At 39.0% G+C, this 22,478-nt stretch overlaps 1 protein-coding gene across 1 annotated transcript in view; it reads left to right on the plus strand.

The window, feature by feature from the left end:
• LOC102033383 (carboxypeptidase Q) overlaps window positions 1-9,241 on the plus strand; it is a gene marked incomplete at its 3' end in the record, with an annotated part of 12,257 nt that extends 3,016 nt beyond the window's left edge. Inside the window, exon 2 of the mRNA XM_005422930.1 lies at window positions 9,034-9,241. Within this exon, the coding sequence (XP_005422987.1) occupies window positions 9,034-9,241 (208 nt within the window). The remainder of the gene's footprint in view (window positions 1-9,033) is intronic.
• Window positions 9,242-22,478: the final 13,237 nt, after the last annotated feature.

Consider the following 22,478-nt stretch of genomic DNA (forward strand, 5'->3'; position numbering starts at 1 on the left):
CAAGAGAGCTCTTTGCTTTTTAGTTAGGTTTTTTTTAGCTAGCTGAGGCAAAGAAATTCCCTGGACTGTGTTTTTTCTTTTTCTTGAAACTGTTCAAACCTGCTGTGGACTGAAAACCCAGAAAAACACTGGCAGCTCACACCTGTGGCCCATCAGGGGCTGGGACACAGCATTCTCCAGCTCAGGAGGGACTGATAAGAGACTGAGCGAGCTGAGTTACACCCCATGACAAGGACTTTCTGAATTTGCCATCTCTTCAGAATAGCAAGAGGTTTTATTTTTTAATATTATTCATTTTTTATGCTTGTAAATACTTTGCTTGTTAAATAAACAGTATCTTCCACTTTTCTCCAAGGAAATATTTTCCTGAACCAGTTGGGGGAGGGGCCACTTGAATTTGCTTTCTAGAGGGACCCCATTCAGAGGTTTCCCCCCAGATTTGCCCTAAACCAGGACACCTGGCTTTGGATGTTGGACGTGCAGGGTTTAATTTCCCTTCTCTCCATGGAAATTCAAACCAGTGTTTTCTAAGAGGAACCCAATGGCTAGAGCACATGCTGAGGTTGGTTACTTTCCATTTCAGCATACACCATGTGAGTGTAGAAAAAAACTGCAATCCTTCAGGGCAGGAACAGGAAGCCCTAAATAGTAGCAGTATTTTTAGCTATGAAGTCCAAGCCAGTCCATTGACTCCAGGATACCAGGAGTGTGTCTTCCTGCAGGTCTTCTAAGTCATGCCTATGGCATTGAAACCCTATTGGGATGTGCACAGAGCTTTTCTCATTTATTTGATTTTATGAGATTTGCCCACTTTGGCTCAGATACAGAACAGTTGGATGATGTGCAGGAGGCTTTTCAGTACCTTGTGATCTTGTGGATAAAATCCTACTTTCTTCTTCATGACTGGGAAATATGCCAAGATGTCAAGTTCCCAGATTCCATCTGATTTACACAGCAAAAAAGGAGAGTACAGAAAAGGTTAGATTTTTCTATTGAAGAGGAAAAACCTCCAACATTCTCCCTCTCCAAGTGTATTCCAAGATATGAAGGTGTTGAGTCAAAGAGAAAGTTTTCACTTCCTTTGATCTCTTTACAAGGAGGGAGTCACTTCACTGCCCGCTTTAGTGACAGGGAGAGAAGAAACATAAAAGAGAGTGACCTGGATTTCCAGAAATCAGCAGGGGCTGAAAATAGTCATCACCTTGAAGAAATGGATTCCTAGGTAGCAAACAGAATTGAATGATAGAAAGTGCTTGGTTTTGGGCGCTGGAAAACTGGAGATCTACCATATTTAGTCAATGTCCTTGTCTCATTTTCAGTGTTTCAACATTGGCAAAACATAGATATATATATATATAGAGAGAGAGAGAGAGAGACTGTGTTGATTTCTGGTGGTACTGATTATATCCCCCAAATATAATTGTTGTTTTGAGAATCCCATAATTGAAGGAAAGCGGTAGTTTAGCAGATGTTTGACCATAAAGTATCAAAGAGTTCATTTTTTTGCATGTGTTTTAAAATGCACTTTTTTTACCCTGATGGGTGACCATGCCCTTTAATTTTAAAGAAATCCTGACAAGCAGAACCAACTTCAGAGCAGCCTGCCCTGAAATGTCTCCTCAAAAAAAAGGAACAGTCTCTGTTTTTTTATATACTGTTAGTTGCAGCAAAATTGAAATAATATAAATATGAAAATGATCCATTGGCAGACTTTTTCCTAGTTTTTGTGTTCAAGTTATGGGGATTTTTTTTTGTTTAACCTGCAACATTTGCTCCAGCTCTGCTCTTACAGGTGATAGGAGCTTTGCAATTACATAATATGAAAGCAATTCCAGCCTGTTCTGTATAAAATGGGGATAATGCATGTTGTCTTGAAATTGTTGGTGTGGGCTGTTGCTGTCAGTCCACCCTTTTATTAAACCAGGAATGCTGCTGAAAGAAGTGGTCTGGCTCCTGTCCTCATTGATGCATTTAGTCCCCAGTGTTGACCATCCTCTTTTTTATCTCAGTGGTGAAATGGATTAGGGAATTCAGCTAGATAAACAAAAGGCCAATAAAAAAGTTATTTTTAATGTGTATCAGAGGATTTACCCTTAAGTTGCCAGCATTTTGGATGACCACTGATCTCCTGGAAGAAAAGTGATGCTTCTGGAGGGACTTGGGTACCCATTTGATGAGGGGTTCAGTGCTGAGAACAGGGGTTGGAGAGAGTCATAGGTATGAGAGCACAGTGCACAGCAAAGCCCTCCTGTTTTCACTGGATTTCTCTTCTTTCATGTATGAGGAGCTATTGATGGACATCTTGAGACCATGAGCCTCAGTATTGCATACCTGAATTGTTTATTATTACTTAGAGTAGCACTGATTGTGTTATGGTAATTATGCTTCTGTTTTTCATGGAATGTAGAAGGTGACATTTGTGAAGGACATCAGACACTGTGGTGTTCAGTGACCATGCATCTGGGCTAAAAGTTAGTGCAGTAGCATTTCAAAGATTTAGAGGGTAGAAGTATCTGCATGACTTTGAGGTGGACATGCTGTCTGGGGAGAACATGGGTTCCAGTTGCTACTTTAACCAATGTTCAGGTGAACTGTGTGGATTGCCAATGGTAAACAAGTGAATTTTTGGGTCTTGTCCTTTTGCAGTGTCACTGTGTTGAGGGTGGTTACCTCAAGGGTGTTAAGGCCAGGCTGAAGCTATTGAAGGCAGGATTTGAGTATGATTTTCTGCATGTGTGGGGTATGCAGACACAGCTGGATGGCCACATTACCTTCATCCCAAGGGATAGCCAGTGGTGACTGGCACCTTTGGCTCACTGAGGAGAAAATGGTTGTCCTCAGCTCTGCCTGCCTTCAGCACCTGTGTCCTCAGAAACTGATTTTTGTGGATCTTAGTTTTGGGTGCCTGATTCTCCCTACGCATTGCATAGCAAGCCTGTGCTCTGTCTAGGACTGCTCCTGGGAGCACCTAACCTGTTGCCCCACTCTTTTGGCATCCAAGGCTTTGTGCTGGGGGTTGGGACAAACCCATTTTCTCCTAGGATTTGTGTTGCACAGTAAGCTACATGACATTGAAACCGAACTGTTTAAAAGAGATCCAGTACTTGCTGGAAATTTTAAGTCATATTTGTAAAAAAACTGACTATTGTATAGTGTATATTTTTCTCTGTGTTCTTAAGGAATGGTACAATATGTTTAGTCTCTGTGCAAAGCATCAGAGCTGAATAGCCTCATATCCTTTTTTATAACTGTCCTATGTAATTTTATTTTCGTGAAGTAATTCTCTTTGCTGTTCCACAGAGTAGGAAGGTCACATTTTCTAGAAGTATTGTTCATATTTTACAAAATTCTTCTTCCTAATAAAACCCTCTTCTTCATTTCACAGTTCCCTTAAAATATTTAGTATTTTCTTCATATTATAATTATTATATTAGTACATATTTATATGTATGGACAGAGCAAATGTGTTTCTAGGTTTTAGAATATTTCAGATTTTCAATACATGCTAATAATTTTTGAGTGAGAAAAAAAAAGATGTGATGATATTAATCTCTCATTTACTTCAGCCTGACACAAAGCCTTAATTGGATGAGGTCATTAAAGACAAAAAATTTGGGTCTGTTTTTCTAAAAATCTGGTTGAAGTTTGTGGAGCATTGCAGGAAAGCTGAACGAGTTCCTAGAGAGTTTTTGGAAAGCAACGTGTTTTTAAGAGTGGTATGCTAGAAGTTGAGGAGGAAGATGTTTTCTGAGCTGATTTTAGAGGATGTTGAACTTAAAAAAGGATTTAATGCCAAGTCCCTAATCTTACTTAGCTTTGAAGCATATATTTGCATTTCCGCTCCACTCCCCAAGACCTTCTTTCCTTTGACCTGTCCCAACAACTGCCTTATCTCCAGACATACATACCTACCTTTGTATCATATGACCCATGCGAAAAAATTCTAGGCTCTCTAAAAGAAGCTACCTTGCAAATGGGCACCAGACAGTGCTTGTGGACTGTGTCTGAAAGAAGCAGGGGCATGTTACTTTTAATCTGGAGAGATGATCAAGTCTGAAGGACAATGGGAATAGCCAGACTAAGGTAAGAAAAGCTTGGGGCTACTGCTTGCATGTGTTCAGGGTCAGCATAGAATACAGCATACCTGATGAAGCAGCTCTGGGCTAAATTAGCTTTGTGGGGAGAGCTGAAGTAGAAACAGAGAAATCTGGGATGTTGCAGGAGATGAGGTGTGAGAGTGGCTGGTGTGTGAAGCAGGGCTGTGATCACCACATGGGGGTCAGGCACTGTGGCTGTGGTGTGTTGTTGCCCCTGCTCTACCATGAAGAGCTGTCTTGATTTCCTGTCCTGATATCCTGATGCCTGGTTCTGATGAACGGAGAGGTAACATCCTGTCCTTGCTCTCATGACTACAGAGGCCAGGACATGTTTCAGATACATCTCCTCCAGTTTCAAAATTTCCACTGCTGTCAGAACAATTAGATGTGTTGTTGACTTTTGTGTTGATACTTCTTTTCCAGCTTTGTCTTGCCTAGGCTTAGAATTACTGTATTTTAGTTGTTTTAAGCAAAAATTGCCTTGCCTATCAGCTTATTTATTTGACAGTGGTATCTTCAGTGCATGTGGGTCAATAGCATCACTGTTCCATACTGTGATTTGTAGAAGAAATCATAGTTCTTACTTTAGTGTGAAGTAAATGAAGTTTAGGAGGTCTATAGGAATGAGTTGTTTGCTTGCTGCTGTTGAAAAGAATTTATTGTCAAATTAATGATGACTGCATTTGGCTTTGTAACTGGATCTCCAAGGTACTGATTCTATTACCTGAATGACAAAAATGAGACTGGGGGAAAAAAAGAAGAGAGTAAGGCCATAGTTAAGTAATGAGGAAATTGGTATGTAATAAGATTAAACAGTATGCAAATAATATTTCTTTCTGGGTTTACGACATCCTTTTAATATAGTAATAGATTATAACTAACTTGATTGAATTTCTTTGTGTTTGTGGATGGAGTGTTTCTGGGATAAGTAAAAATGTATTCTGTATGAAATTTCATTGATGTTTTAATGAAGATCCACCAGTTTCTAAAATCTGATCATAGGGTTTTTCTTTTTCCTTTTTTTCTTTCTCTTCACTGAAACCTGTTACTAACACAGACAGATGCACATCTCTAGATACTGAAATGATGTAAGTATTAGCTGCAGTTAATCTTGGGGAGAAGTTATCTTGTGAGGAATCCCCTTTGAACTAATCTACTCCTTCACTGCTGGCAGGTAAACCACTGTGAGGAGGTGACTCTTCAGAGAGAATTGTTGATGCCAGGAATCAGACTTCTTCTATACAACAGTATTACACACAGCTGATTTATGGGTGCTTTTATATATATGTGTGTATGCATGTGTATATATAAAAATACATATACATATATAAAAATATATATGTATATATATATTTATATATATACACAATCAGTCTTGTGTTCATCCTGCCTGTGACAGATTTTAGATTGCGAGTGCATACCATACTATTATTTCAACAGGCAGTGTGATCATCAGTTGTGACATATTCGAGTTTTGAGATAGAAACACACATTTCAGTGTACAGAGGACTTTGTAAAATAATATTTTGTTGATAAGTGAAAATTGCCTGCTTGTTCCCACCATTAATACTCTTCCTATACCTTAATTCTCAGAAAGAATAGGATACAATTTTCTGTTTAATGTGAGAAATGAGAGGAAACCCATAGTACTAGCTAGATTTATTGTTCACTCGCCCAACCCAGCAATGTTTCATGTGATGAGATCAAATAAATAATCTTCAGCTTTATACACTCAGCCAAGTTGATAATGTTTGAAATTCTGCTTTCTATGATTCATGCCCTTTACTTTGCTAATTCTCCAAATACTCTGTATTCATCTCTTGGACTGTGTGTGTTATAATCTTTATATCTTGCTTAAGTAAGCAGGCAGTCTGTCTTCCTCCTTACATGGGGTTTCTGAAGAATTCTGTTCAATAACACACAGCCAATAATGTAATGATAGGTGTAAGAGACAGTATCTTTCAACATGGGAAGCAGAGCCATGAGGCACTGAACTGGTAGGAGATATTAGGGTAGATTTCTATTGATTTGCTTAAAGGCTCAGTAAGGTGAAGCATTTCCAAAGGGAATTTCTAAAGGGAATAACTCATTCCCCCTTAACAGGTAAACTGTTGGGGTTTTTGTTTTATTTCTCCTTTTGCACAAAAGGTTTGAGAGTGGTTTGTGTATGTATGTCCACATATATGTTTAAGATAAACATTGCTCTTGTAACTTCAGTCAAAGAATCTGAAATGGTATAAAATGGCACTAAAATGCAAATGAGTATTGAATTAGTCAGAAGCTACACAAGAGTGAAGTTTTATGTTGTTATGGAAAGCAGTGTAATTCATGTTTTATGTAAACCATGCTGCCATTAAGTAAAACTCGCAGAGAGAATGTTTGGTTTTTTTCATTTTATCAAAGGATGGCTTTATTTAGCTTCTTTGGGGACATTTGAGGGTAGAGATACTGAACTAGAATTTGCAAGCTTGTGTTCTTTCCCTTAGCTTTCCTTTAGCACAGATTTCCAGTAATTCTCACTGTACAAACTCCTGATGCCTGTCATCTAGAAAGGACTATAAATTTATTTCACCATCATATTTCTTAGGAATTATAATTAGGAATTATATAATTCCTAATTCTTAGGAATTATTATTATTATGATTCCTATTTCTTAGGAATCATACTTATTAGATGTCTTTAGCTTTCTTAAAAAGCTTTGCAGAGTTGGTGTTTGTTCATGTATGCAGTAATGCCCAGAAGAGTTACACTCCTTGCTTCCCTTGACAAACAGTCACCAAGACATGTGTCCTTCCAGTGCCTGCTGCATGATCCAAGTGGAGCACTGGGGAGAGATAAAATGAAATAGAGATTGCAGTATCAACCACGACTTCTCTCGTGGAAAATGAAATTTTGCAGATACCTGGCTTTATTTCCAGTTGCATGGTTTCATAGCCAAAATTATCCTGTTGCTGGGATGTTCCTTAGCTAGGTGGCTGAACCTGCCATTAATTACAAGCAGTTGGAGTCTGCTAGTATGCTCACCTGCCTGCCAACAGCAGCTAGTAATATGTGAAGGTGATTCTTTGGTTTGCCTTTCTAAAACGTTGTCAGGGTAAGGTAAGAATCTGAATAGTTAAAATTTTGATCCCTCTCACACTAGGCTATTTTTGTAGCTGAAACTCACTTTTGTTGTAGCAGTAAATGTCTGTTCTACTCTTAGTGGTACATTCTAATGAAACCAAACTTCTGGAATGGTTTCTTTAAGGTTTTGAAGTGTAATTTCATCCTAAAGAAGCCATGAGCCTGGGCACGCTGATGCTGGGAGACATTATCTTCCTATTTTTCTAAGAGTTTTTCTTGTTTATTGTGATTTTAAATACAAGTCTTTGAAATCCTCTAAATAATTCTTATTTAGTACACAAAAAACCAACAACCAACCAACTGGAAAATAAAAGGAGAATAATTTTATTCTTAAAAACATGATAGTTTCACTTCATTGTGACAAATCCTTGCTAGAGGATTTGTTATTAGTTTCAGCTTCCATTTATGTATTTTGTGATTATTAGGTGAAATGCACAACACTAAAATTTCAGACATCCATTATTTCTTCTATATTTAGAAGCAAAGTACCAGCCCGTGTTGTTAAGCAGTCTCTACTTATCTCTGTAACCAATCAACAAAATTGAATTTTCAGCGTTGTGCTCATTTTAATGAATTACTTCTCAAATGCTGTGAAATATAGTTCCTCAATTAATGTCCTTAAAAATTAGAAGGATTCTCTGGCTTATCTGTAACATTCTTTGTTTTTTCAAGTAAGATAATACAGCAATTTAAAACTATTCCAACTATTAAAAACAAAGATCTGGGTGGGATCTAACTTACCATGTGTGAATAGTCCTGCACAGGAACCTGCTTGTGTTTTCTGTATCATGAACTGGGAAGCGTGGATTCCTGGAAAAACTCTCTGAAGGAGATCCAATAGAACTGTTGTATTCTTCTGACTTAAATATGAAAATGATATTATTATTATTTTTATTAAGAACATTGCAAAATTTGTTGACACTGCAAAGCTTTAATTTAATTTCATTTATGGATTAAATAATTTTATAGGAGTTACAGTCTTAAGATGGGCTTCCACTGTCTTATGTTAAGCTAAGTTGTTTAGCAACATATCAAAACATTTCCACGAAAAGATTACTATCTTTTTAAATTAATCCCATAGGCAGCTTTTGCAAATATTTTGATGCTACAAATGATTACAGTAAGACATTAAAGCCTATGCAGAGAGCAAAATTCCCCCCATGTATCCTTCTTGCTCTTCAAGTTATGTTTTAATTCCAGCCTGATAGCATGGTTTACAGGGTTCTATTGCATCTGTTTAGTACTGATCCCTGATGTAGTATTCCACATTGTCTTCCTTCCTCAGGAATAAAACCTAATCCTGATTTCCTGAGTTCTGCACAGTCCATGTGTCGACGGTTGGTCACAAGGTTTTCGGGGTGAAGGAAGAGACGAGATGGGCTCCATGATCAGAAGGCTTGATTTATTATGTTATGATATATATATATATATATTACATTATAACTATACTAAAAGAAAAAGAAAAAGAGAGTTTCCAGAAGCTGCTAACTACCTAAGAATAGAAAGTAAAGAATGATCAACAAACCTTGCTCTCTCGGACTGTGTCCGAGAGAGCTCAGTTCTGGATTGGCCATTATTTCCAAACACTCAATCTGGGCCAATCCAGAACTGACCTGTTGCATTCCACAGAAGCAGATAACCTATTGTTTACCTTTTGTTTCTGGGGCCTCAGCTTCCCGGAAGGAAAAAATCCTAAAGAAAGGATTTTTGTGAAAAGGATGTCTGTGACATCCATGCTTTTCTGTCTGTTTGAAGTGGCCATAGGAGAGCTCTAGGAAAGCATTGCTAAGACCACTGTAATACTTTCTTTCAGGAATTACAGCAGAAGTCATAGTTGTAGCCTCATTTGATGAACTGCGCCAACGAACTCAGGAGGCCAAGGGGAAGATTGTCGTCTACAACCAACCTTTCATCAGTTATGGTGAAACTGTGCAATACAGGTTACAGGGAGCAGTGGAAGCTGCTAGAGTTGGAGCAGTGGCATCCCTCATTAGGTCTATTGCTTCTTTTTCTATACACAGGTAAGCATTTTTCTCTTTTCTTCCTGCAACTCGCATTTCAATGTTAGCTGACATGTCATTTCTGGGCAGGAATTTTTGTTCTCTGTGACTTAAACCATGCCAGTTATGAGTGGGTGTTTGGTTTTGAAACTATTGGCTTCACAATAGTTCTTTTCCCCTGTGCTTTGTCATTCTTTCAGAATGTTTTCATTTTTTTTTTGTTCTTGATCCAAGTTTTGTATAATATTTGTTTTAAAGAACTTTCTGCATTCTCAAGGCTGCCATAAATACTCTGAGAAGAACCAAAACCAAATGTCTTTGGTGACAACAGGCTGTCAGTGATGATATGAACTGGTCTTCCTGTGTGTTTGACTAGAATGTACGTGTACAGTTTTCAATGTATTGTTAATTTTCCTAGCATAAGGCTGACTTGTACTAGATAAAGGAATAGTCTGCTTTGAACATAATTATTTAGAACTCTTTAGCAGCAAGGTTTGTAATTCTCACACTCCATTTTAAGTAAGGTGTGTGGAAATCATGAATTTTTCAAAAATGTAAATGTTTTTCAATTTCTTAGTACATTATTTGTTTAACACTGTAATGTTATGTTACTGAAATTATATATTTTTGTTTTCTGGTTGGTAACAGAATTCCTTTTTTATCTGGGAGTTTTTTCCAAGTCTGAAAGCTTACACTTAAAATGCTTATCTATTGTGAAAAAGACTAGTTGAGGAGTAGAGAGGAAATGGAGAAGGGTTCAGCCATATAGTGGAATGCTGACAGATGCACACTGTCCTTTAACACAGTATTTCTAAAATCTTACACTGTTATTGGTGACCTTAATGCCTGCAGTGATCTTTGTAGGAGCCTGCTGGCTGTGATGGGAGTTCTGGTCAGGCAGGCCCAGGCAGCAGAGCTGGGCTGAGTGCTGGATCAGGACAGGCCCATCCAGCTGCCCACAATCCTGTCCCTGAGCTGCAGCCTGAGCAGGACTGGCAGGGCATAAGTGATGCCACACACAAAGCTTGAGTGCGTGAACTGTAGAGCTCTGATAATAAAATCATTTACATAAGAAAATATGAATGATATACAGTTTATACAAGAGGTGCTATATTTTGTAACATTCTCTCTTTGGCAAGTACATGTTTACAACAATACAGATCCTTCATTCCTCCCCCTAGCTGCCCGCCCAGTAACTCTTTACCCACACAGGAGTTATTGGCAGTAGCTAACCTGTCCCTGAATGTGTGCCACAACTTAACCTGGACTTGTGTTCTGTTTAGGTAACCCCATGGCTTCTTTTTGATCTCTGCTCCTATGTTTTCTTTCTGCAGAAGTCTGGGCTGGTAGGTGGAAAGCATGATTTAGCTTTGGGTCTTTCCTGAGGCTGAGACTGAGAGGTGACTTGGGAGGCATTTGGAGGCATGCTTGAATCCACTTCTTCAGGGAGAACATGAATGGTCACACGTCAGCAATATGAGAAGTGCGCAAGCTTCTCCATTTGTAATGCTTCAGAGAGTCAGAAAAGTCAGTAAAGCCAACTAACTGTATTGGAACACATGCAGAGAACAGCTCTGCTGTCTCTGTAGTTGCTTGGTAGCATTTTTGTATGCTTGTCCTGGTTTCAGCTGGGATAGAGTTCATTTTCTTCTTAGCAGCTGATACAGTGCTCTGGTTTGGATTCAGCATGAGAATAACATTGATAACACACTGATGTTTTGGTTGTTGCTAAGCAGTGCTTACCCTAAGTTAAGGATTTCCAGTGTCTCGTCCTCTGTGAATGAGGAGCTGCACAAGAAGTTGGGAGGGAGCACAGCAGGACAACTGACCTACACTGACCAAAGGGATATTCCATACCATGGGATGTCGTGTTCATTATGAAAACTGGGTGGGGGAGGGAGGAGGGGAGCTTGGCCAGAAGGGGCCAGCCCCTTCTTGGGAACAGGCTGGGCATCAGTCAGAGGGTGGTGAGCAATTGCATTGTGCATCACTTGTTCTTCTTGGATTTACTTATTTGCTGTTGTTAGGGGGTGTTTTTTTGTCATTAAAATGATATTTTTTATTATAATATTTCACTCTGATTTTTTCTGAACTGTTTAACTGTTCTTAACAGTCCTCAACCCATGAGTTTTTGTATTTCTTTTTCTGAGTCTTCTTCCCATCACACTCAGGGAAATAATGAGCAAGCAGCTGCATGGTACTTAGTTGCCAGGTGGGTTGAACCATAAAAGTGCTCCACATTCCCCTAAAGAAGTCAAAATTACCTTTTAAAAATGCTTTCTGAAATATGAAGAACTTGAATTCAGATACTATCCAAACTATTACTAGTGCATTTCTTGGTGTCCAGCAAATGTGATGTTTACAATGTATTTTCTAATACTTGGAATTTTCTAATAAAGCTCCTAATAATGAACAGATAGTGGAATATGTTTCAGAAACGGTTAAAAAAAAAACCTGTGGTTTTGAAATAGCCTTAGCTGGTATCATCAAAGAATATTGCAATGTGTTGATTTTCTGAAAACCAGATGGTGATCTGTGTCCTGGCCGTAGTTAGGGTGCTATGCAGAATTGTTCTATTGAAAGTTACTGTATCTTCTATTTGCTACAGTATTTATGGAAGTGCATTTAGTATGGAATGAAAAGATTAGAGGTGAGGAACAGAGGGGGAGACTGAAGGAACTGGCATTACAGCTATTTGAAAATTGAATGGAAGTAGATGCCAAATGCATATTTATTTAGAAGTATTGAATCCTTAATTGATACTGGGAGCAGAGGTGACATTCCCAAAAGTAATTTCAAATGTAGATGCTGCCATGAAGCATTTTTTATGGTGCACTTTCTGTACTCTCTTCATTTACCTTCACTTAGGGTTTTTTTTTGGTTTTTTTTTTTTAATATGGAATAGACTGGTTAATGTGTTTTTCCTATAATACAGAAGATACTCAGGCCCAGTCCCTCCCTTTGGTTACTCAGTGATGACTAGATCTGTTTCTTTTATTTTTAACAAGTAGGTATTGCTGTAGGCAAGATGGATTTTCTTATCTCTATGCATTCTTCTGTTTTCTTCTGATCATCAGTGGAGGGTCTCCTTGTCTGTCCTAGCAGTGTGCTGTGCTGGATGGACTATGTGCTGGATGTGGTGCTTCTTATCTGTGAGTGTCTGGGGCACTCTTTGTTCAAGTCACTTGCCTTTTTAATTGACTGGTGGAAAATGCTGCCTTGCTGCAGGGAGTAGTGTGTTAGAAGGGTGAGAAATGAAAGGTAAAAAGATAATAAAAGGTTTCTAAATATTGTGAAAGTAAGTCTTGCATTCTTACAATTTGTATGCTGCTGCATTTTTAACCAGAGCCTTCCTTTACTTCTTTGGCCTGTGTTTATATGTTCACTGATAATACACATAAATGATAATGGGATTGTGGAGTTTTCCAAAATATCCTGGAAACATCTTAGAAGAAAGCATCCTCCTCACACTGTACCATCCCAGTTTCAGATAAATGAAAGGTGTAATTTCACAATTTTTCCTAAACTATATCGAGTTTGGTAGATGGGGTTTTTTGTTTCATTTCTTTGCTTGACTGTTTGCTTGCTTTTCAAATTTTTCAACCCCATTTCAACTTATTGTTATTATTGCTTATTGTTATTTAGTTACTCAATTTGCTGGAACAATGTAAGCCAACTTTGTGGTGTGATCTTGCAATATGAGTAATATTGATAGGTTAAAACTAGGTACTGTCATTAACACCCTAGGCTTATTAGGGCTCATTATTAAAGCTTACTTACAAGGTGGAATTGGTGAAATCCCAACATGAATTAAATCACTGTTCTTTTGCTGGTAACTTGGTGGCTGTTCCTTGTCCCAGAAATGGCAAGTGGGTGCCACATTGTCAAGGCAAAAAGTGTGAAGGGAATCTTTGACCTGGGGACAGTTTATTTTTCTTTAAGATGTGGTAGTATAACTGTGGAATAATGAGACACCCTGAGGACTCAAGCATCTGAGTTCTTAATAAGGGCAGGAAGGGATGAGTATCATTATACTCAGGAAAACTTATTGATGTGTTTGTACAAGGACTCATGCCCCTCCCTGGTGACAAGTATTTGCTGTTGAGTTTCAAAGAGTTGATTCATTCATTTTGAACAGCGTTGCTAAGCGAATAGGAAATAAAATTAGCATCCACATGGTATTGCAATGTTACAGCGTGCCACAGTTGTGTCTCATGGCATTGTCTGCCTCTTGTGTTAAATGATTCTCTTGGGTTTTTTATTTCTCTTCTCTTTATTGGTAGCATGTAAGAGTGGGGTTTTTTATGTAGGAGAAGGTAACTGTAATTAATAGGTAGTTGGTGTAAGGGGCACTCTCCACTAGACCAAGCTGCCCAAAGCCACATCCAACCTGGCCTTGAGCACTGCCAGAGATGAGGCATCCACAACTTTTCTGGGAAACCTCTTTCAGTGCCTCAGCACCATCACAGTGAAGGATTTGTTCCTAATATCAAATCTAAACCTATTCATTTAAAGTTTTTTGCAGAAGAGCCATGCTGTGAAATGCCAGTGTCCATAAAGGAGACAGAGGAGTCCTGCAATTTTATTCTAATAAAGGGAGAGAGTCAACTAGGCCATTCCCCTATGGGGTCTCTCTGGAGGTTTTAGAGGATGCAGCCTCCTTTCATCATAAACTCTTGACCACATCTTGCCCTCTTCCTTTCCACACTGATGAAGGTACAGCCTTCCCAAACCGCCTACCACACATTCCCCCATAAACATATATCATAATTTTCCCCTAAATTTTGGAAGGATGTCTGGATTTTGCAGATCCATCAGAAGTTCAGACCATCTGGGCTCTGCAGTAGATTTGTGTGGACTCATTTCTCCTATTACCCTAAAGTTAATTGTCTGGGCTCTGTAACAAACTTGGTGGCTTGATTTTTGTAGATATAGTAAGACCCATTTCAAAGACATTGTCCTAAAGATTGCCACAGCCATTCTGGTTCGTTTTTTCAGACCTAGTCATTCCTGAAGACTTTAACATCCTGTTTCTGCTATCATTAATGAAGACTCCCATCCATTGAATCTTTTGTGAAGACATTAGCACCCATTTTTTCTATCAGTTTGAAGCCATTCCCCCTTGTCCTATTACTACAGGACCCTTGTAAAAAGTTTCACTCCATCTCTCCATCTTTCTTGAAGGCTCCTTTTCCCAGTAACAATTTTTCTGAAGAACCGGCAATTTAGTGGTGAAATATGTAAACATGGGTATTAGGAGTTAAGAGTAACAAAACTATTTTTAATGAACTTTCTCAAATAACATGTATTATTGTAGTAATTCAACAGTATCTATAATATTTGACCTTTTGTAGAAATCTGGGTACTTACTTTTTTTTTTCTGCTTTAATAACTTAACTATGCTTAGATTAATGATACATACCCTTACTGTAGTGTAAAACAAACTGATGGGTGTTCTCAGTTCATAGTGGATGTTTTTTACAGTGAAAATACTCAGTTTACAAGGTATGGTTGAAGTTGAGCAGTTATCTGGATGACCAGTCCCATGCTACAACAGGCAGTGTTACTGAAGAAATGGTGATGACAAAATTATTTTCTCCTACCATAGGCTTGCTTTTTCACAGCAGTTGTTCTGTTCATTAAATAATCAAGTGAAAGAAAATAGGAAAAGTGAAGTGTTTAGCTGTAAGACTCCTGAAATTGTATGACACTAATAAGCTATCCAGAAGTCTTTGGGGTTTTTTGTTTCCTAGCTATACATTTTTGAAACATTTCAGAGATAAAAAGGTGTCCTTTAGCTATTGGTCCAGTATTTATTCTGCAGTGAATGTACTCTTATGAATCTAAAACTTTCAGTAAATCCTTCTGTTCTTCAAGAACCATAGATTAGATAATGTCATAACACTGTATCTTGTAATAATATCTCCTTTAAGGGCTCAAGAAAGAAGGAAAATTGAGTGCTTTTCTGAGAACTCAAAAAGGAAGTTCCCAAGAATCCTCAGGATAAATGCCAAGAGCCCTGTTATTATGGTTTTTTAGATGCTGCAGAGCAATGTCTCCAAAATGCAAGAAATTCAACAGGGAACATATTACAAGGCCAAAATAGACCAAATAGTACTTTGACACAATCTAGAGATTCTAAACACGGACGCATATTTGGTCAAGTTCTCTTCTTTTTGGACTAAATTATCAGCATCTTATACTTACCTGAAGTAAGTGTTTTCCTTCACTTTTTCTTTCCGTCTTCAGTCTACAGGTGGCCAGGACACACCACCAGCTTGTGAAGCTCCAGTAACTCTAATCAAAAACTTTGTCTGGATGAAAGCTGAAGTCATTAATGGCATGGTGCAACTCAAGATTTATGACTGGGGTTGCATAGATGATCCATAGCATTACATATGGCACAAGGCTAGTACATCATCTCATGGGATGAATGTGAATTTGAAAACCATTTATTTTCCATTGCATTTCCATTATCTTAATTTCCCCTTTCTGTAATCTCACTTAATTTATTTTCTCCTACCATGTATAGTCATGGATACCTTTTTGTATATAAATTGTTTTCCATTGTATTCCTTATGGCTTGTTAGGCAGGTTATGCCCTTCTCAATCTTGCTGACAAGGTGTGTGCATTAGTGGCATTTTTCAGCTCTCAGGTGCTTTCACAGGGACTTTTTACCACATCACCTCTTCCAATGCTTGGTCTGCTGCTTTTGGTTCCAGACATGAGAATTGCTTGCTAAGGAGATAGTCTTCCTTTCCCTAAAACTCCATGTCCAAGAAAAGTAAGGGCTAATTCACATCAGTAGTCACAGATTCAGCTTCCTCTTCTTGCCCTGCCATGTTTTCTGAATTCTGGGATGATACAGTACTTTTACTAGTATTTATTTTGCTTTTTGGTTGGCTTTTGTTTGGTGTGTTGGTTTGGTTGTTTGGTTTTGGTTTTGTTTTAATCGCGAAGAGATGCATCTGGCCCTTAAAATTAATGTTCTGTCTTTGAAAGTGTATCTTCCTATTGTGTCCTGAGCCCTGAAGGCTCCTTTCCCTCCTGTTTTGCCCTTCCTTCCACTATGAATACCAGTATACCCCATTTTTTGCTGCCATCTGAGGAATCTTTCTTGTGACCTGTTCTGCTGTCCATAGAGGGGAAGCAGTGGCATGCTGAGTAGGCAGCATCTTCCCATTCCCCAAGCTTTGCACAGGCTTGGGGAATGCACAAAGCCTAAGGGCAGCAGGAAGCAGTGTGGTGATTTTAGAGATGCAACAATAGTGATGTAGCATGACTGAAGAAATCAGGAGGTGCCACTGGTTATTTCTGATCACTTTTCACTTACTCGATTAGACTACAAACAAGAATTTTTTATCATAAGAAACATCTCAATGACAGACTGTCCTAAAGCAATATCATGTGGCAATGGGATACAGCAGTATTGCCTCCTGTTCTACTAAGGGAGCAGGAAGCAAGGATAAAACCCTTATTTGGGGTCTAACAAAAAAAAAAAAAAGGAGTAGGCCATGTTTTATGAGTGTCTGGGGATCTCGTGGAATGATTCTAGTTATGTTTTATAGTGCTGTGCATGTTGTCTTGCTGCCCTTAGAGATCTGAATTGGTGGTATGCTGTGGGATTTGCTTTGCACTTAGAGGCTTTCCCTCTAGGATGTCTGTAAATTTTGTTGACTGACAATTTGTTAATTTTTACTTTGCTTCCTATGTTCCCTTCAGACCAACATGCCAGACTGAATTCTGCAGTGAAGCTTTTGTGCTCAATTTTGGGCAATGCCTAGCTGCCAGAAAGAGACTTAGAAGAAGTTGTTAGAAGAAACAGAGCCTATGTTTTAGGAAATTATTGTATTATGCAATGGGTTCTTGCTATTTGCACAGCAATTAGGAATCAAATTTCAGGTAGCTTCTAATAATAGTAAGAAATCTGTAGATGTTTCTTCAGCCCCAATTTCTCTTTGGCTTTTACCAACTTTTCCCCTCTTTTTTGCTTTGAACTACATAACTGGATTTTGGTTGTTTTTTTGTTTCCAGTAGATGGGGCCTGATGTGAGATCTGCAATCTCTGTGTAATTTCATAGACCTGTGTCATGGTTTGACACTGGCACAATGCCAGTGCCCCATGAAAATATACTTCCCTGGTGTTTGCTGTGAGATGTGACCAGGAAATAAGCAAAGCAGGCCTATACCTTAGAAAAAAAAGTTTATTAACTAAACTACAAAAGGAAAAAAAAACACACACACACACACACACACACACACCTGGAAAATGAAAACTCCACAAAAAACATTTCCTCCTCCCCCCACCACATTTCCATTACATCTTCCAAATTTCAACTCTCCATCCATCACCCTGTAAATACTCAATTTCAGTCCATCAAGAGGAGAGGAGTCCTTCTTGGGGCCATGGTGACCTCTTCCTTGCATGCCCAGCGCTCTCACCACTGGACAAGGAACAGAGCTGCTTCAAGGGTTATCCTTTTAAGGGTGCTTTGACCAGTTCCAAAAAAAGCACAGTTTTCTCTCATCCCGGGACCTCTTGTCCCCCCCATACTTGTCTACCCCCTGGGGCCGGGGGGTCTCCAAAACCGAACCCTCTCAGTTCTGAGCCATCGCCTCCCCCCTGCATGCAGCCTCTGTGTCACGAGGAAGCATGGTTCTGTCCATGGCTGTACCAAAAAGAGTCCAGCAACCAGCTACTCCATCATCTCTTTCCGGCCTCTTCTTTACTCTCCCAGCCTCACTCACTGCTCCGACTGTCATTCACTTGCCCATTTCCTCTTTATCATCCACTCCATCTCCCCTCCGGGAAAGGTCCAAATGCTCTGTGAGGTCTTCATCATCCAGAAAGGGGTTAACAAACTTCTGCACGCGGCCAGGCTCCTTCCCTGCTGCACTCCCCCCTTCCCCCTCCTTCTTCACAGGCTTCCCTGCTGCACTCCCCCCTTCTCTCTCCTTCTTCACAGGCTGATATCACTTCAAGGCCACAGGCCCGTACCAGCTTTCTCTCTCTCGTCTTCTAGCTGGGGGGGGGTGCTGCCCAAATCCTCTCGGGGCCTCTCTCTCTCTGTCTCTCCTGGGGGGGGGCTGCCCAACGCCTCCTGGTGCCCCCACCACCCTTCCATCCTGAGGGGTCAGGCCTACCTCTGCCGGGCCGCAGGTTCGCAGGTGTTCCCCTCCCCCGCCCAGCTCGAAGCCGGGCAGGGGAGGCCTTGCCTCTTTGCTGGCCGGAAATCAAAGAGGGAGCCCAAGGGAGTGCTCTGCTTCTAACCCCTGTGTTCTCAGAGGCGCATCCACCCTCAGTGGCCAAGCCTGGTGTCAATTTAAAATCTGAACACCTATTAGCCTCTGGCCACTCCATTCCCAGAAAACCTGCTTCCTGTAAACCCACGACAACCTGGAATATTTGTTTTCTTACATAGTCACTAAAATGGTGTTAAGACTAACCAGAGCTTTCTCTGCCTCCTCCAAATTTTTTACTCCTCCTGTTCAGGAATATGTTCATGTAATTGTGAAGAGTTTCATCCATTTAGTGTCTAGTCATACAAACAATGTCCTGTACCTTGGTAGAGGTAAGGGTCAGTAAAATCTTTTTTGATAGACTCTGTTCTCCAGAAAGATGCTCTGAGGCTAGCAGCTCTATTGAAATCCTGGCTGCTTTACCAATAACTTTCCAAGGCAAACCTTTAGCAATGTAGTATGGCATTGGTTTTTTTCCTTGTCTTCTAGACTTTCCTAACATTAATGAGTCATACATTAATTGGGGGCTGGATGGCCACCCATATCACAGTTAACTCTGATCTTGTTTGAGTACCATGAGCACCCACTGACTAGGTTTGGTAGTATTCTGAAGTTATAAAGTTTTATTCCACCTTTGCATTACTGGTTCAAGTATATAAAGATGTTCAGCACATAAAACTTCCAAGTTTTGGCTTTCAGGTACTGGGCTATAAGGAGTTACAGCTGTGCTTGCTGTGGGTTGAGCACCAGGATCTTCAGCAGTTTCCCATGATTTCCTGTTTCTCCCTGATCAGCTCCGTCTTTCTTCTGTGCTGCCAACTGAAGTCTGTATGAGTTCTGAGTCTGTATGAGTTGTGGTGCCTATGAAAACCTGTTAGTAAGTTCAGAACCCTCTGACATGATTATAATGTCTTGACCTATCAACTTCAGGTTTGTTTTAAAGTCCTCACAATATTCAGTTTTCTTGATGACACCAACAAGGATCTCACTAATCTGTGGTCGCTACATTTGTGGGGGATTGAGGGAAAACCTGACAACCCAAAGGCAGATAAGGATCACAGAGAGGTATCCAGCTAATACAGTGCCAGTGAATGTGTTCCTCAATCTGTGTATTTATTTTCAGCTGCTGATAAGATCTGAGAAGTATGTGGACTGTTATTTTGTTTCCCTGTAATTCTCCATGTTTCTTCTGCAAAAGTGCAGTAACTGTGGACTTTATCTGGAGTATTCATATCCAGAGCACATGAGAATTTGGCCCTGGACAACTGGAAAAGATTAAATAGTCCCAGCATGTTTGTGCCAGAATGTTACAGAATTTGGGTGTTTGGGGTGTCCTAGCCTAATATTCTCTTTTTTTCCATTAAAAAAAGAAAAAAAAAGAGGGAGGAAAAGAAAGAGTAAAGCCTCTGTTTCTTCATGTATTCTAGGATTACTTCCAAGGTGCCCAGCACCTCACTTTTTAAATTTTAGTCCAGACAATGCTGAAAACAGCTTGTACAGAGGTCTATTATATAGATTCACTTGCCTATCCAATTTTATTTTTTCATGTCTTTTTCCATTATTTTCATGGTTTTACAGTTCCTATTTCCCACTGAGTATTGTTTCTACTTCCTATATTATTCAAGATACTTTTTCTGAATCTGTTTGGCATGATTCTTAATTTAATTTTGTTACTAAAATTTATCTACATATTGCAAAACCATTTCAGCTTATATATATATTGAAGTTTTATTTAGGAAACATGTTGTATCTGCTCTAAAGCTCCTGAAGTACTCTTCTACTCTTTTTATGGTTTACTGTTGATTTCCAAAAGTGAGCAGAGGTTTTTGCAGGAACTTTGGCTGGATTTATATGCATGTATACAACATAAAATTTTATTTTGATATATAGATTTTTACTTATGTAAAACAAACAAGTAACCAAATATAGGTGCCCATTTTAAAATATATTTGATTGCTAGTCAACTGTTAACACAGTTAATCTTTCTGGTCAACACCCCAGGCATGCAGAGAATTTGGAAATGCTAATTCCTGATTTTGTTTTGCCTTGTTTGCTTAAACGTGTGATCAAATGTGTATGGTTTATTCCAACATATTGTGATTTCCCTTTACATGAATGCTTACACTGTTTTTCAGAGGGCAGGTGGCCTCTACTTTCTGCTGTTTCTTCCACTTCCCACAGTCTTACTTGTGGCTTTCCATATGGTAGGGTATTTCTGTGTTCTTTTATTAGATGCTGTCTTCTTATAAGATGGTCTCACCCTGCTGTTATCTTTACTACTGTGTATGTCAGACATTTAAGTATGATTAGCTAGACCTATTTGTGTGATGAAACCCCTTGTTTATGACACACAAATTTTGACTTGTGTTTTTAGGAGGTCAGAGCCAATTGTCCCACAGCTGTCCTTTAGAATTGTTTTCTAGATGTAGGCTGGTGTTGATGGTCAACAGTAATAGTGGGTTCTTCCCTGTAGAAGCAATGTCTTGTGCCTCAGAAGTGTAACCATTTCAATTACTTTAATCCTTTTCTCCTGATTTGTTTTCCCCTTCAAATCCAGTCAGTCACCCACATTTATCTTATGTCCATCTTGTTGCATCAAATACTAATGCTTTTGTATTGCCTCCAGGGTACAGCTAAATGGTGAAAATCCTTCTCCATCTGGTTTATTAAATGAGAGGTGCCAGCTCTTGTCTCTGCTCTGCCAGTGATGCCAGCTTTGATTACTTGCCTGTTGTCCACTCCTCCAGGCATCTTATACTTTCTTTCTTTTTGTTTCTATATTTAGGTTGATGGTACAAACCTAAAGCTGTAACTTTATTATCTTCCAACTTTGCTTTTTAAATCTGACTTTTGTTTGGTATTTATAGATTGTTTCCTTTAGCTGGTTAGGTGAGTAGTCTGTGACTTCTACTAAACTGTTTCACCTTGCCTTTCTTTCCTGGTCACTATCCACAGTACTTCTGCCTTGGCTGTCTAATGTGAATACTGCAAATACCCTGTGAAACAGAGAGGGGGTTGTCTTTTATCTGCTTCTGTTCCTTGTTATTATTATTAAGCAGGATTAATCTTTTACTGCACTCCATGGCTTTTTAATCCATTGAATGTAAAATAAGAATTTTTCTTCTAAGAATAAAGAAAAGAAAGGAACCACATAGGTTCTGACATATTTCTATTTGGATTTCTTCACATTAATGTGCTTGTGACTGTGAAGCACACAAAAACACCTCAACAAGAAATATTGAAACTATGTACTGTTTAGCTCTGAAAAATCCAGATTGATTCTAGACAATTGTGCATTGAAGAACAAAAGGATACTTTTGTCAGACAAGGGAGAGTAATCAAGTGAATCAATTAAACCCAGGGGTTCTGAAGTACCATTCATCACTCTGCCTTGTGCCCCCATGGCATCTTGAGCAGGTCACAGTATTATCTCTCTTTCTCTGTTTATAAGCACTATAAATATTTCTTGAATATTAATTTAGGATAGCATTTGCACATTGTTTACTGTAAAGAGGACAACATTAAAAGTCAACTCTTCTAAACTGTGTTTAAGTAGTCAGTAGTAGATTCTGCAACAATTTGCACGTGCCAAAACCAAGTAACTGTTGTATTACCACGTAACAGTGGGTGACTGCTGCTGATAAATAATCCATTATATAACCATGGGGGATTTTATTAGGTTGATTGTTGAATTCTGCTAGATTGAGATTCAGATCTGTGGGAAAGCTCTGGCAGGAGGTGAATAACAGAGAATACTGTTCATTACGTAGGAATATCGTATTTTCAAATCTGAACATTTAAAAATAATTTGTTGACTGTAATTCAAAGAATTTGAGTTCAATTCAGTATTAACTCACCATGACAGAATTAAACCCTCTGAAAAGAGCACAAAGGAGTTGAAATTTCAAAAAAGTAAAAGGCTTTTTCTTAGTAACATTTTGAAATCATCAAGAACGACATGAACTTTAGAAATCAGGTTCTGGGATTCAAATGTGATTTTGGCAAAAATCTGATTTT

Source organism: Geospiza fortis, unplaced genomic scaffold (genome assembly GCF_000277835.1).
Source record: "Geospiza fortis unplaced genomic scaffold, GeoFor_1.0 scaffold7, whole genome shotgun sequence".
In the NCBI taxonomy this organism is placed as follows: Eukaryota; Metazoa; Chordata; class Aves; order Passeriformes; family Thraupidae; genus Geospiza; species Geospiza fortis.